Source organism: Chelmon rostratus, chromosome 9, assembly GCF_017976325.1.
Source record: "Chelmon rostratus isolate fCheRos1 chromosome 9, fCheRos1.pri, whole genome shotgun sequence".
Taxonomy (NCBI): Eukaryota; Metazoa; Chordata; class Actinopteri; order Chaetodontiformes; family Chaetodontidae; genus Chelmon; species Chelmon rostratus.
In genome coordinates this window covers 17,573,001-17,588,449 of record NC_055666.1, presented here as the reverse complement: position 1 = coordinate 17,588,449, position 15,449 = coordinate 17,573,001, and the positions used below count along the sequence as shown (strand labels likewise).

The 15,449-nt window shown below is 40.2% G+C and overlaps 1 protein-coding gene across 2 annotated transcripts; it reads left to right on the top strand.

Annotated features, from left to right (window-relative positions):
- The first annotated feature begins 4,866 nt into the window (after nt 1-4,866).
- gdpd2 (glycerophosphodiester phosphodiesterase domain containing 2) lies at nt 4,867-14,705 on the top strand. 2 transcript variants are annotated; one of them, XM_041944353.1, is made up of 16 exons: nt 4,867-4,950; nt 7,295-7,538; nt 8,273-8,376; nt 8,539-8,632; nt 8,852-8,911; nt 9,006-9,104; nt 9,249-9,342; nt 9,726-9,778; nt 10,451-10,533; nt 11,420-11,579; nt 11,680-11,886; nt 11,978-12,126; nt 12,737-12,884; nt 13,071-13,153; nt 13,250-13,278; nt 14,157-14,705. In XM_041944353.1, exons 2-16 carry the CDS (start codon nt 7,452-7,454, stop codon nt 14,312-14,314), a joined length of 1,608 nt encoding a protein of 535 aa, XP_041800287.1. In that variant the 5' UTR covers nt 4,867-4,950; nt 7,295-7,451; the 3' UTR covers nt 14,315-14,705. The 2 variants fall into 2 exon arrangements, with proteins under 2 accessions (XP_041800287.1, XP_041800286.1); XM_041944352.1 differs by having other exon boundaries at nt 9,636-9,778.
- The last annotated feature ends 744 nt before the right edge of the window (nt 14,706-15,449 follow it).

Genomic DNA, 15,449 nt, shown 5'->3' with positions numbered 1-15,449 from the left:
CAGAAATTAATCAAAAATACTGCAATATTCTTAAATAGGCTTTTTTTTCTTTTTCTTTTTTTGCCATTGCTGCAGAGTAATTGCAAGTGCACAAAATTAAACTTAAATTCCAGTAATTGAATAGCTACACATGAAAAAAATATAACAGTGCTAGCCACCACTTTCTTTTGCATTTTGCTCACCCACATCACACCCTATATAATCTCTTGCAAAAAGAATTAGGATAAGATTCTTTCTTGCAGTAGACCTTGGAAATAATCATTTTGTTTGCCTGATCCGTCTTCTGCAGATATGCCCAGACATGCAGCATTTATGGCGTCAAAGGAGGGCGTCTGATCATGAGGCTGGTGGTCATAAACTTCTCACCTCAGTGAGGAGAAGAAGTCCTCTGTGGGTGCTGAGGAATGGAGAGTGAGGTGGAAGGAAACTATCCTGGGATGGACTGTAAACAGCTCTGTGACTGCAAGAGAACGGTGAAACACCACATTGTCTGAACTAAATGTTCTGCATGCTGCGTCACCTGCTCGCTTTCTTCACCTGGTGTACGTCATAAAAAAACATAAATTGCAATCATCCCCACACTCCTGCCTGAGTAGTGGTTCAGTGGAGTTGATAGTATACCTTATCTTATTTCATCATAGTGTACTACGCATGTCCATATTGTAATCACTGTGACTCAAACCTTTATCACTTTCTTCGGAAACTTTCTTCCAGTTAATCTCAGTAGGTTTTATTTCCATCATTCAGTGACACATATACTCCACCATATTTCCTAAGTTAGCCTTTAGCCTGGACTCCTCAATTCACACAATGGGCCTCATGCAAGAACAGTTGTGTTGTCTGACTGTTGTCCAAATCTCTCTTAGTTTTCTATGTGAGGCTCGCTCCAGCTGGTGTTGGAAGTCAAATTCACCAAACTTGTCAGCCTGATGAAAGTCACGTACAACGAGTCGGTGGGCATATGTGAGAGTTCATCATTACTATAATAAACATCCCTCAAGCTGCCATATAAAGTGACCTCTTCTTCTCCATCTGTGGGCAGATTTAATAATAAAAAAAAAACTTCACCAAAGAGTAAAAAAATAAAAGATAACAAAAAGACCCAAAAGAAGTGCAAATAAAGTACCTCTCTTAGTAAACTGGCAAGCCATGATCATGATGATATGGTGAAGAGAATACTGATTTCTTTCATTCATGGAATTTATACATTTTATTCTAGTTCAGTATCAATTTTAAACTCTAAATTAATCAAATTAAGGTCTTTTAATTTTTAAATCAATTTAGTGTTTTCCTCTTGTGGCAACAGATTGGTGAAGGCCACAAATTTTTCTAAATCACATGTACGTGCCACCTGCTATAAGAACAAGCCTGTCATTGTCTGGTTTCTCTCCTCTAACTAGAACATTTCTCTGATTTGCTGCAGCTCGTCCTCTCGCTCCTCAGTCTGTTTTCTTTCTGTCCTCTGCGTTAGAAAGTGTTTCCTCCACTCTTACCTGCTGCGCCTCCACCTCTCGCCTCAACACTTAACAGCCACCGCAGTTGCAACAGTTCAGCCTCACTCCCTCTCCACACTTATCCCCACCACACCTAGCTTATCTTCTCGTTCCTTTGAACGAGCCACAAGCCCAAATTCCTGGAGGTTAAGTCACTCCATAGGCGGAGGTAGTTTCACAAATCCAAAGGAAAGCCCCTGAGGGAGAATCTTTGAATCAAAATCTACCAAAATGATTTCAGTTTCCTTTTCCTTTGTCCTCTTTAAGCACTTTTAATTGAAATATTATTAATCATCATCATTAGGGCTTTGAGTGTGAAAGGTCATACCGATGATCTTGATCTCATCTCAGCTTGCATTAATACTGACAGTGAAATGCATGCAGACAGCACAGCTCTGTCAGCTCTGTTGTAAATGTGCAGTAATGCACATTTTCTAAGTCTCTTCCAGACTTGTCAAAACACACATTTGTGATGACTTTTCTTCTGACGCTGAAGTGCTGCAGTCTTTTTTACAGTGTACCAGAATTAAGATCACACAACACCAAATATCTGCCGTTTATCTTAGTTTGAGATCTGTTTGTTTCTCATTTCACCATTTTTCTCAACCTCATCTGACAACCGGAGACAACTCAAGTTCTCTGTTAAAGAAATTTTTGAGCTATTTGGTTACAGTTTATTTCGTTACACTATGCAAATAATTTTGAAGAGACTTGATATGTGCATGATCACATTAAAGTCTTGTTTATTTATTGTTCTCAAAGTTGCATTGCTGTTGCATGTAATTCAGTTAAAAGGGCGACTTGATGTCTGCACTGCCTCACCACACATTACAAAAGTCAATCTCTGCTAGTTTTATGGTTTGTTAAGGTTTTCTACTGAAGTAAACAGACCCAAATGTTGAAACTCAGACTCAGACACAGGGAAATGTAAGAAGTCCACAGTTTAATGGAAAGTTCAAAAATGTGCAGTGGACGAGACTACTGGAAAGTCGACTGAGAGTGAACAGGCCAGTTCAGTTTCAAATTACGCATGACAACAGATTGAGAGGCCACAGGCTGGAGCTCGAGGGTGAGCACCTGGGCACGAGAAGACAAGAGTCAGGAAGGCTGGAAGGCAAAATCGCAACAACACCAGGTAGAGTTCAGGAGTCTCAGTGTTACCTCAATGATGGACAGACAGTTCAAGGAATACTAGTTGGAAGGCCAGCGCTTTTATGCTGTGTTAGCAGATGGGTCTTGATTGAATAATTGGTATCAGGTGTGCTCAGGAGAGGAGGAGGCCAGACCAGACCTTCCAGCCCCAACCTGCAGTAAAACACACACCCGAAAGGCCGAAAGGGGAGAGACAGACAGGAGACAGAGGGGAAAAGACACTGCAGAGCCACACATAGTAACACCGCTGACTCACAGGTGTGAAAAGTGCACAGCTATAATACATAAACACATTTAAAACAATATTGCAATTGAGCAGCAGTTTAAATCATGAATAGTCAATGAGCACTCGTCCAGTTCTAGCTTTGTAGTGTAGTCATTAAATACATTATGTTTATATTATGTAGGACTTTCATGTTGACTGTCAGCGGTGGAAGAAGCACGCAGATCTTTGACTTAAGTAAAATAAGCAATGCTACAGTGTAAAGATACTGACTTACAAGTTGAAGCTGTACTGCATTCAAAATTGTACTTCAGTAAAAGTACAAACATATCATCGTAGCATCAAAATATACTAAAAGTAACAAAAGTGAAAGTACTCATCATGCAGAATGGTCCATTTGAGTATAATGGATATTATATTACTGGATTACAATTCATGTGTATAACACATTAATGTTGCAGCTGGCAATCGGATGCTTATTTTACTTACTTTATACACTGGTGAGTAGCTTCTGGGTCCAATAAAGTATTATTCTAATGCATAATAATACAAGATAATTTATTTGTTGAGTATACTTTTGTATTATCAACTAACTGCAGTGAGAGTGTGAAGTAACAGGAAATGTAAAACACATTTCCTATGACTCTGTGGTTGCATCTGCAGTCTTTTACGCAGTGGTCTGCGGAAGCTCTGAGAGGGACAGAAAGAGACTTAATAAACTGGTCAGGAGAACTGGCTCTGTCCTGGACTGCTGTCTGGACACCACTGAGGATGTAGGTGAGAGGAGGATGTTAGCCGGCATCGATCATGGACAACCCCTCCCACCCCCAGCATGACACAGTGGGGGCCCTTAGCAGCTCCTTTAGTAACAGGCTGTTACTGCAGGTCCTTCATTCCATCAGCTGTCAGATTATTCAACTCCAGCACCACTTAACATAAGACTGTGTCGATGTTGTTTGACAAATTACACTCATATCCATACTTTTGTGCAATATTACATAGCATTTACTGTTTTGTATACTTTATTCTTCTGTGCAATAGTAGTAACACTATTTATTGTTATTTTTAATCAGAGGCATCTTACATTGTTTTTTTTTTTCCACAGCTACTGGGGCAATACACACTTTTTGCATATTACTTATATTTTTTTTCTACATATTTTATTTTTCTTTTATATGGGCAATTCCATTTCACTTGTATAATATGTACATATATATAGTCTACTTTTTATTTTGAATTTTGTTTTTTTCGAATGTTCTCTACCTCTGCTGCTATTTTTTTTCTTCCCACTGCTCTCAATGCTGCTGTAATGCCCAAATTTCCCCGACTGGGGATAAATAAAGTCTCATCTAATCTGATTTTATCTTATCTTAAACACGCCAAAATTGTACTTAGTACAGTTCAGTACTTGTACTTCCACCTCTGTTGACTTGTTTCAGAAGGACATATTTCAAGAAAAAAAAAAGGGAAGAGAGAGGAGAGGATCGTTAAGGCGACCAACTGTCATTAACTCACGCGCCAGCTGCAGCGGAGAGCGTGCGCCACACCAAAGGCGCGAGGGGTTCTAGAGCCACATCTGAGGCCTTCAATCGGGCACACTTGGAAGCAGAATATATATTTATCCTCTTTTAATACGTTCATGACCTCACTGTGGTCATTTAATTAGAACAGAAAATACGCATGCAGTTTTCCAGTCTTAACCTCATGTGGACGTGGTCAGCTGTTTGACTCACCGGGTGTGGACTACACCATGCACGTTTTTGACTGAGCTTACTGGACAACAGAATTGTTCTTTCTTTGTTTTTGTTTTTTTTTTATCACGGACTTGGTTAAAAGCGATCACGTTTCCTCTCCTTACTGACGGTGCGCAGGTGCGACTTTTCTACCTGCGAGACGCAGCTTTCACGCCGAACCCTACCTGAGCTGAACTCCTCCCCTCCGTTTGGGCAACACCCCTCCTTCCCTCACCCATTCAAACCAGAGCTCATTCTCATTCAGTGCGCCGCGTCACCGCGAGCGAAGAGGGTGCGAGAGAGGGCGCGCGGAGCCCAACTGGATGGTGGTTCCCACGAAGACCGCTCCGTGAGTACATGCAGAGGATTTCACTGCACGGTTTGGTTTGTTAGATGCTGCAGAGATAGCCTCATCCATAGATAGATAGATACATATATAGATAGATAGATGTTTTAAGAAACGATAAGCACCTCGCTCGCGCGCCTCAGCTCGTGCACACTAGCCACAATAATTAAACACATAACGGGTTTTGCGCCTTTGATGCTGAGGATGAAACGATTAACGGATGCGTGGATGTTTTGTCTTAAAAGATGACAGGTTTTCAGCTAAAGGGTCTCGTATTAATCTAGTCACATGGGAATCACACTCAGTCTTTCAACTCATCTCTTCACATCATCATTTACTATTCTACCAATCATAACTCTCTATGTATACTATGTTATTAGAGAGTTTTTTTATATATTTTAATTCAAGTGCTCAAGATTTAGTTTTTTTACCACTTGTATGTAAATGCAGCAAAGCCAAAAGCAAGAAAAGAAAATGAGCAGAAAACCAAAAAAGGCAGCTGGAAAGGGAGAGAAAAAGCAAAGTTATATCGAACAACTGTCCCTGTTGCGCCAGAAATCAAGATAAAATCACAGGACGGGTGAAAAAAGTAAATAATATGCAAGATAAGACATGTGGGTGTTAAGTGGTATAGATGCTTGAGGTGATTTCAGGTATGTACATGGGGGCTCAAACTGATTTGACAGTGCAGAAAAAAGGAAAAAAGCTGTTGAAGGGCGGAGAGCCGGTGAAATTGAGCTCGCGAGGTGTTTGTGACTTGTTAAGTCTTTTTCTCGACAATAGGTGACAAAGCGGAAGAAGGAAGGGTTTGTTCTGGAATGGGCAACAGGCCTCGATGACAAGAGCGAGGAAGGTTTCAGAGGAGGCTGAGCTGCTGTGACTGCGTGAAGGCATGCACCAGCGGGAGTGTGGGATGCTCACTGATAAGCATCAATCATACGAGAAATCTGATTGCATCTCTCCTCACTTTTTGTTACAATAGTGCACCCGCTATGTCTTTGTGTCTGTAATTATAGTTTACACTACCAGCATGAAGCGATAAAAGCAATGTGGCTTAACAAATTGGCAAGGTGTGTCCGTCTTGCGTCCTAATCTGCTGAACAACGCAGGTACCACTGTGCTTCTTTCCTCTTTAGAGTCATTGTGTGAAACTGCACTCCTGTACTTCTGAGCGTGCATGAGGTGTGCTGCTGTTTGCATGAGGATGGATGATTAAAATGTAATGAAATAAGTAAACTGTGATGCCCTCCGGGGACACAGAGTGCAAAGCACTCGTCCGTGGTGAAGCATTTAATCGCTCTTTGATTGTGACTGCGACACTCCACTGTTTCACTTTCTTTTGTCACCTTGTACAGGTCGGCGGTTTGGCTGTTCAAACAGAGTATGGTTATTAGTCATTGTTCACATGCCGAGAGCTTCCGCGTGAGCTCTCACTTCATGCAGTGAAACAAGCCGTCTTGTGTTTCATGTCAGTGACATTAAGACCTGTCGACCAGTCCAAACATGCTCTTATTAGAAGATCATCCCTTAATTCTTTTTAAGAGATGCATCACTCACTGAAGAGACAGGTGTGGTGTGATTTTATTCTGTGCTATAGAATAATTCGCAGTGATTTCACCTGAAACTTGACTTGCTCTATCTATTGATGATTTATGGCCAAACCTTGAACTTGCTCTTTACCCTGAAGGCTTAAGGAAACTGAGCTGAGCATTCCAGGTGAGACAACTGCTGGCAAAACTCCAGGAAAAATCAAGTCCAACAAGAAACTGTTGGTTGTTTCAAACCTTTTCACAATAGAAACCTTTATTGCTCAATGTGCCTCCTCAGTTGGGGACAAATAACGTGTCTTTTCCCATGACTTTGTGTTTTGTTTTTTTACATTCTGGACTGAAACCTGGCACACACAATAGCATGCCATGACATGCTTTGTAAAATCTTGCAGCGATCCATTCCCAGGTTACTGGGAATTACCATGAAAACATCTTGCAATCTACACCCCTGTAAGGCTCAGTCACCATCCATGCATCTCACTCTGATGCATGCGAGCTGTTTATTCTTCACTTGCACTCTCTCTCTGTGCATGGATGTGCCTGTCACTGAGGCTGTTTGTGCAGAAAAAGGCTCAATAGTGACTTCACCCTCCGGACAGTCTGTGCACCACTCTCAATACCCCATGGTGCTGGCCATTGTAAGTGCTGCCAGTGGCTGTACCCCCTTGGACACAGGCTCTATTGAGGGGGTTCCTGAGCAGGGATTGCCTTAATACTCAAACTCTTTTTTTCCCCCTCCCTCATTTGCTTTCTGTCACAATCATTCTTTCTTTTTTTTTCTTTTTTACACTCTATAGGTTTAGAGAGGCGAAGGAGGTCAGGCCTCTTCTTGATACCCAGAGAAAGAGTTACCTGGGCTCCCACCGCCTCCATCGTTCTCCTCGCTGCGTGTATCAGGTGTCCAGAATGCAACAGGATCTGTCCTCTCTGCGCTGTGACTGAGGAGGAGAAGTGATGCCTCAAGACGATAGCTGCTGGAGAGTTTGCAGCAGGGGCTTTTACAGCTGCCACTGGAAGGAACCCAGTGACAATAAGAGAAAAGTGAGTTTTTTTTACCATATTTGTGTGAATATTTAAGTTTACAAATGTAAGCATTTTATTAGGGAGTTCAAATGAGTCTTAGATGTTCTGATTTCCTTCAGCACTAGTCTATATTGACGTATATTGCTCCAAATTATATCTATTTCAGTGTTCAGGTTCCTTGTACTTCCACTCAGCAGTGCCTGTGCAAATACCCATAATCAGGGATTAACATTCCGCTGAATTCAGAAGTATAAAATATTACTAATGACTGTTTTGCTAAACTTGTTTTAAATGCATTTTTTGAAATGACGTGGACGCCTTCATTTAGAGAAAGCTATTTACATAATTTTAGAAACAGAGAACTTTCCAAATGAGGTGATCATTAAAATACTGAATATGTGTGCCAAGAAAAATAAGTAAACTCCACAGGCCTGAACAGGCTTGTTATGCACTTCTCTTGAACAAGATTATAAAAGGGGAAGGGGGGCGGTGGCGGTCTATAATTTTAGAGGGTGGAGGTGTGTTGGTGCAACAGCTTGAGTGCTTGTTTGTGTCACAGTGCAGGGTGCAAAACCAGCTGAAAAATTGTTGGGATTGTTCCATCGTCTTTCCAGATCAAATCCCATTTGGAATCCATGCACACATAATACCTAAACCCAAACAGCACACAAAAGACCTGGACTATTACCTGAACCCTGATGGTCTGAAAGCTCTGAAACGGATTAGTACTCCACCTGTTCTTCTCTCTACAGCACGCATGCTGTTGGTTCTCAGTTGTCACTCTGGCCTCCCTGCTCTCCCTGTGCTGGATGTACATTTGTCTGGTTACTTTTAATGACCGAGATGATGTTAACTGGTGAGTGATCACACACACGCACACACACATAGACATTCACACACACACACACACACACACACACGGCCTGCATTGAATCAAACACAAAAGCCCAGAATCCTTTCTTTATTGTTGACCTTTATCCCGCTAACCCTGTGCTGCCCTCTATTGTTCTATTCTCAGGCAAGGCTTCACAAAGCTGAAACGGTGGGTGAACTGGTTCATGGTGGTGATCATCATTTCTGCAGTGTTAACCAGCTACTGCGTTCTGCTGCTGGTGAGATTACAGTGTTGATACTGTGTTGCCGAAACTTAGCCATAATGATGGAGTGGCTGCATGATATATATGGGAGTAATTACTGGCATGAGATTGGATGTTTAGCTAAATGAAAAACACAGAATGACCAGTGTTTAGCCTTGTAGCATGAAACCGATATAATGACTGTGATTATGTTTTTTAAAAAAAAAGATTTATCATGAACACTATTCATTACAGCTCTTTGCTCTGTTCCAAGTTGCCTTACGAGAACCGCTCGACTTACACTGGCTGCACAAGGTATCGTACAGATTTAACTGTCCAACATTTTTCCACGTGTGCATGATCTGTTGAGGTAAATGCTGAATGTTGTTTTTGTGTCTTCTCCGCTCAGATCTTTTTAGTTCTAGGTGTGATATTCATCACTTTAGGGGTCACAGGCTTTAGTCTCCAGTGGAGGCAAGAATGGCCAACTCTTCCTCTCTCGCTCCTGGTACAGTATGGGTCTCATTCTCAGGGCTGAAGTGTGTATGGGAGTGTAAATGTCTTTTTTAAAAAACAAACAAACAAACAAACATGGTTCTCATTTGTCTGTGTACATCATGTGTTTTTGACCTGCACGTCGACCTCCTGGCAGGCCACAGGTCCTTTCTTGCAGTTTGGTGCTGCTGGGGCGTTAATCCTGCTGAGCCCTTTCATCTTCAGGGGCATCCACATGGCCCCAGGAAAGCGTAAGTCTCAGACGTCATTTAAGGGCACACATTGGCAGGAGTCACATTACTTTTTCTACATATAATATCACCAATGCATGTTGCATAAAACTATGTACAGAAGTGTTCATTTGTCAGTCCCTGCAAGAGAAAAAAGGAAACAAAAATCTGATAATCGCTACGGAAGTTTCTCTCGCAGTTCAAATAATACTGATTATTTACTCACACTCCTAAGAGGACTCTGTGCAGATTATCTGTTGACACACAGCAGTGTAAATAGATAACCAGGCTTATCTTACTGTTTGACTTCACAGGGTCGAAGTTCCTCATCACAGCGGTATTTTTAGTGGTATCAGTGGCAATCTTCCTGTGTCCCCTGTTCATCTGGTCTCCTTGTCTGATAGAGCTGCATTTGCCTGAAAAACCGAAGCTCATTGGCCACCGAGGTGCACCGATGGTGAGTTTCCTGTTTGACTTGACAGCACCCTGATGATGCACATTGTGTACCTTTCATATAGTTGCCATTAGAACACCTTTGGAAAGAGTCACAGTTGAGGCATAAAACTGTAGTTTAACAATCCTTTAAAGGGACATTTTAGCTATTAGCTAATAGCTATTTAGCTATTTCCCCCTTGTATCAGTCTGTATGCTAAGCTAAGATAGCATAGGATCCTGGCTGTATCTTCTTATTTGGACAGATATGAAAGTGTCTCAGCTAACTCTGGGCATGACAGTAAATAAGAGTCTTTCACAAAATGTTAAACTATTCCAACCAAACAGAAAAACTGAGTGCTGCAATCCATGCAAATATCATGATCCCCTGTCATTCCGTGCAAGTTACACAATACATTATACTCTGTTTACAGTGCCATTCTGTCTGCTGATTACAGTATGTTTTCATGTGTTCAAATGCTCAACAACTGGCTCAGGTGTGAACAAATGCCCACTCGTCTGAGGGCCCCATATGCCACGCTGCTCTGTCCTTGTTAGTTTGCTTTGCCCCCGGGTCACCAATAAGGTCAATTTAACACTGTGTGTGGGGTTGTGTGCATGTTCGCACAGCTTCAGGGTAGATTGTGGGTTTTTAGCACATGAGTGTGTCTCACCCATCTGTCCTCGCTGTGTTCAGCTGGCCCCGGAGAACACCATGATGTCCTTCAACAGGAGCATTGCGTGCGGCGTGACAGCCTTTGAGACGGACGTACAGCTCAGGTAGGTACCTTTTAGTGGCTGAGTATAACAGCAGAGCATATTTATTCACATGTTTTTTTAGTAATAGTACTCCTTTACTTTAATTAAGTATGTTAATCATGAATTACAAAGGACTAAGTGCACTAATAAGTACACGTTTCATAACACTTGCAATACATACCCTTTCATACAAATAAAGGTGATCATAATTTAGAACACTTTTTAAAAATACACTTTAGTACAATTTATAATACTCTTACAGTAAAGCACAGCACAATAAACACTTTAAGCACTTTGAAATACCACTTTAAATACTGCAGAATTAGCATTTTAATACATTTAAGTAGAACACATACAATATACATTTGTAAATTAAGTACAAAAAATAAAATAAACTTACTAAAATATACTTAATATACTTGTAATTTTTTTTTTTACCCTTAAATTATATTTCTAATACACTAAAGTATACTGTGTTTTTTACCTGGCTATGATGAGGGAAAACTGGCTGCATCCAACTAAACGGTGGATGTCCTGGAGCTTTTTCTTTGAGCAGAGAAACATACGGTTTAACCCAGTTTTGACCCTTTTGCACTTGTGGTTTTGGCTTTGGAGAGGCTAAAAGAAAGATACTCATATTCTCATACATACTCCAAACTCTCTGGATACCGTGCATTGCTCTTGCTGCAGCCTGATGCACACTTTGAAATGCTGTCCCTCCCTAAAATATGGTTTAGCAAATTATCAGCTGTTTCTATCTGGTTGCTGATCAGTTCTAGTGACTAATCTACTTTTGTTGGTGCTCTTCTATCAGTGCTCATTCGTGCTTGTGTATGAATTGATGCAAATTTAAATTGGGATTGTTTTGGCCTCACAGATGCTAATATTTACTGTTTTTCTAACCTAGCAAAGACAGAATTCCCTTCTTGATGCATGACCATAACCCTGGGTTCTTGCTGAGAACGACAAACGTTAAAGAGAAGTTCCCCGACAAAGACTTCAGCCATGGCACCAACCTGACCTGGGAGGAGTTACAGAGTCTGAATGCAGGCGAATGGTTCCTAAAGGTGAGGGCTGTGCTTTGCTTGTCCTCACTCTGACTCATAAAGATTCACGTGTTGTCATTTAACATGCTGTAGTCACAGGATGCATTATCTGACTTTACAGACAGATCCTTTCCATTCAGTATTTGAGCTCTCACAAGAGGAGACAGAAACAGCCAGGAATCAGACCATACCCTCCTTACTACAGCTCCTCAACCTCGCCAAGCTGCACAACATCTCGCTGATATTTGACCTTTATAGTCCTGACAAGGACAATGACACAGAGGACACAGTCGACACCATCTTGAGATCTGGTATTGACCCGAGCCAGGTAAGTCTAATTTTAATCCTTCTGATGGGATTTTACTGAGATATTTCATGATCAACATATTTTGTTGAAAGTTTGTATTTTCTTTTTATAGGTCCTCTGGCTTCCTCCAGTAAAAAGAGAATATGTAAGGAAAACTGCTCCAGGCTTCATCCAGGTCTACAACGATAGTGAGATGCTTAAAGAAAAAGGGGGAAACTACCTGAATGTGAAATACAGCAAGTTGAGTATGGAAGATATCAGGTAAATAAACAAATCTGAAACAAAATACTACCATATTGTATCTATGTGGCAGTGCCAGGGGCAATGCACAGTAGTGTGTCAATTAAAAGTGGCTATGTAGCATGCTGAGGCACAGCGCTGGTGCTGAATATAGAGGCGCAGGTTTGGCCTCCAGGGAATGAGACTCAAATAATGTCCCAACCCAGCAGTGTTGTTTTATAGACGAGCAAACCAACACTGAAAAAATGACTGAGAATGAAATGTAGTGTAGGAACACGTTTTGAGAAAGTGCTTGATGGCATGCAGACCCTTGTTTGTCCATGTATGCATGCAGAAAAACTCAATCTATACTTTTTATATGATTGATATGTTCTATTGATTTTGCTCTTTAATATATTTTTGACTCTTTTGATCTTCCTGTGTCTACCTCTTATTGTTTGCTGCATGTAACAATTTATTTCCCCCGACATGGGATAACTTAAGTTTTATCTTATTTCATCTTATACAAATATATGCCTGCATAAACAAATATTACTGTTGTGCCTTCCATAGACTCCTGTCTTTCAGTACTACCTACTACTATAACCCACAAAAGTGCATCCATCTCAAACTCTTTGCTTGTATCTGAAAGCAACAACAGGAAGGCGGGTGTTAGAGTGAACATGTGGGTGGTTAATGAGCGTTGGCTGTTCTCCCTGCTGTGGTGTGCAGGGGTCAGCTCTGTTACCACCAACTCCTGCCACCTCCTAAAAGACATGGACCGTCCTGACTGGTTCATGGTGAGCAACACATACAGCTGCACATACAGTAGTTTGTGCTTCGCTTCCATTTCTGTCCATTTCATTATTATTGTTAGTATTATTATAATAGGCCATCAGTTGGAGCATTTGTTTTGGAGCTGACAAGTTTGTACAGGTGTTTTCCAGAATATGAGATATCGCATGACCCATGTTTGTGTGTTTCAGTCGCTGGAGACATACAAAATAATATGGATTACAGTGGACATTGCATCTATTGTGATTATGATTGGACTCTACATATTTCAGTGGTAAGATGAGCAGATGTTCTCTGTGCACGTTTGAGTCGGTTATATGAGTCTGTGAAAGTGAATCGAGTGACTCATCCACCTCACTGTCTTTGCCAGGAAAACACACTGCTCCTGTCAGAGAAAAGGTACTGTACGTTTAGACGTTAATATGTTAACACTAGGGCTACAACTAATGACTGTTCATTATTGATTAATCTACAGATTCTTTTCACAATTAATCAATTAATCGTTAAGTGTGTTTGTTTTGCAATCTTTCTGTAACCCCTATGTGACATCTTCAAATCTTCACATATTTTCCATTCGCTATCATACAGAGTACAATTAAAAACAGCCAATCAGGAATAAGGGATTTTTTTTTTTTGCTTGAGCAATTAATTGACTATGATGTTAATAGCTGCAGATTCATTTTCTGTTGATGGACTAACCTATTAACTGACTAACTGTTTCACTTCTACTATGCTGGCAATAGTGATACTAAAAAAAGACTAGCTACCTGTATTTACACTATTAGCATTGGGGTGGTGCAGACAGATACTTCTTACATCTTGATTAAAGTGGCTTCACTATAATCAACATCACATCTTGAATCCATGAAAATGAATAGAAGTTTCTAATAACATTTGACATGAAGTAAATAACTGTATAATGAAACTACAATGACAAAATGATTGCTGTCAATAAAAATATATGTTCCCTTTACATACAAAATTCAATTTGGAAAATGTTAGAAGGCAAGTACAAGTGGACATCAAGTAACTTTTTAGAACTGTTTTCTAATAAGTCATCCTTCACAATAGGGTTACAAGTTGTTACTAATGGCTCTCTATAAGTTATTTGAAAAGTATTTATCAACAATAAACAACACATTAATTTACATCCCATAAACTCTTTTTCAATAAATATTGCCTTATAAAAAAAACAGTTGTTTTTACTGAAATGGACATTTACATTTACAGTTCATTTGTCTAACTTTTTTTTAACACTTTTTTGTGACTGTGCGCAGGGACGAAGAAGCAAAGAAACAACACTTCAGCCAGGAACGAGAAAGAACTGTCTTGCTTCTTGCCGACTAGCTCACCAGACTGCAGCAGGAGATCTGTCCTCCCCAAAACTGATGTACGTCTGTGTCTGAACTGCACGAATGGTTTGGACCTAGATTAGGAGGAAAAAAAGTTAATGTGAATAACCATGCACTGGATTCCCAAGCCATGAAAAAAAGGGTATGATAATGATGTGACTTAAATATTGTCACAATGCTACTGGATGGCAGTTTTACATTCTGTCTTTTGTGTAACTTTAGCGAGGTAACTGGGTTTATATATGTTTTACGTGGTTTTGATCAGTCTTCTGTTGCTACTGAAAATAGGGAGCTTTTCTCTGATTGTATCACTGTAAAGTGCACTGCACTGGATTTCCTCTTGGCACTTTATGTCACTGTGTTTTTTTTTCTTCTGTTGTTGCTGTTTGTTACAAAACTTTTCATTGTGTCACCACTTCAGGAAAGATGTGTATATATTGTAACCTGAGCCAAAAGCAGTGCAGCTATTTTATACACTGTCCTGTGTTTGTGTCTTTAATTTTCTACTGACTAATGAACTGATTGAGAACTGTCATTAGGTGAAGAAGGTGAAGACAGGCAACATATGCGTTAGAAAGGTTTCGTTTCAACTTATACATGGTTCCTTGTTTCTTCGCGTCATAATCCAGTATTTTTTTTCAACATATTTTATACACCTCGGTCATCGTTTCCTGCTTCCTTGGGTTGAAACAATGGGTGTTACCTTTCTGCACTCTGCCTTTGCGTAAAAAATACAAAGGGCCTTTGTACAGCGTGGAACAACAAATGGAAAATCACACATTAGGAAAAAGTCTAAAACAAAATTTGTCTTTAAACAATCAATTATGCTTATTTAGAGGTTCATGCATGGTTTTATTTTTACAAGTTATATATGATTTAAATGTGTTACAGTGGTGGAAAGAAGCGAAGTACTTGTACTCAAGTACTGTGCTTAAGTACAGTTCTAAAGAACTTGTACTTGATAATGTAAATGTTACATACATTAAATTAGACCACCCAACAGTATATATACATTTAGCTCTATAGCAGCCAGCTACATCTTCAAATGTTCATATGAAGTACATTAGCTTATATATTAATGCATCAGTTATATTAACCAAATACTATAATAATAATAAGAACATAGCACTGGCAGAGCCCATCTTGCCTGCATAAAGAGTATTTTCATACTTAAGCAAACGTTGCTGATACAGTGACACTGCACTGACTTGTAACTGA

Coding starts and splice junctions, on each gene's coding strand:
- gdpd2 (XM_041944352.1), top strand. CDS start 7,452: ATGCCTCAAGACGATAGCTGCTGGAGAGTTTGCAGCAGGGGCTTTTAC. Junction 8,633..8,851: donor GCTACTGCGTTCTGCTGCTG/GTGAGATTACAG, acceptor TATTCATTACAG/CTCTTTGCTCTGTTCCAAGT. Junction 13,279..14,156: donor CTGCTCCTGTCAGAGAAAAG/GTACTGTACGTT, acceptor GACTGTGCGCAG/GGACGAAGAAGCAAAGAAAC.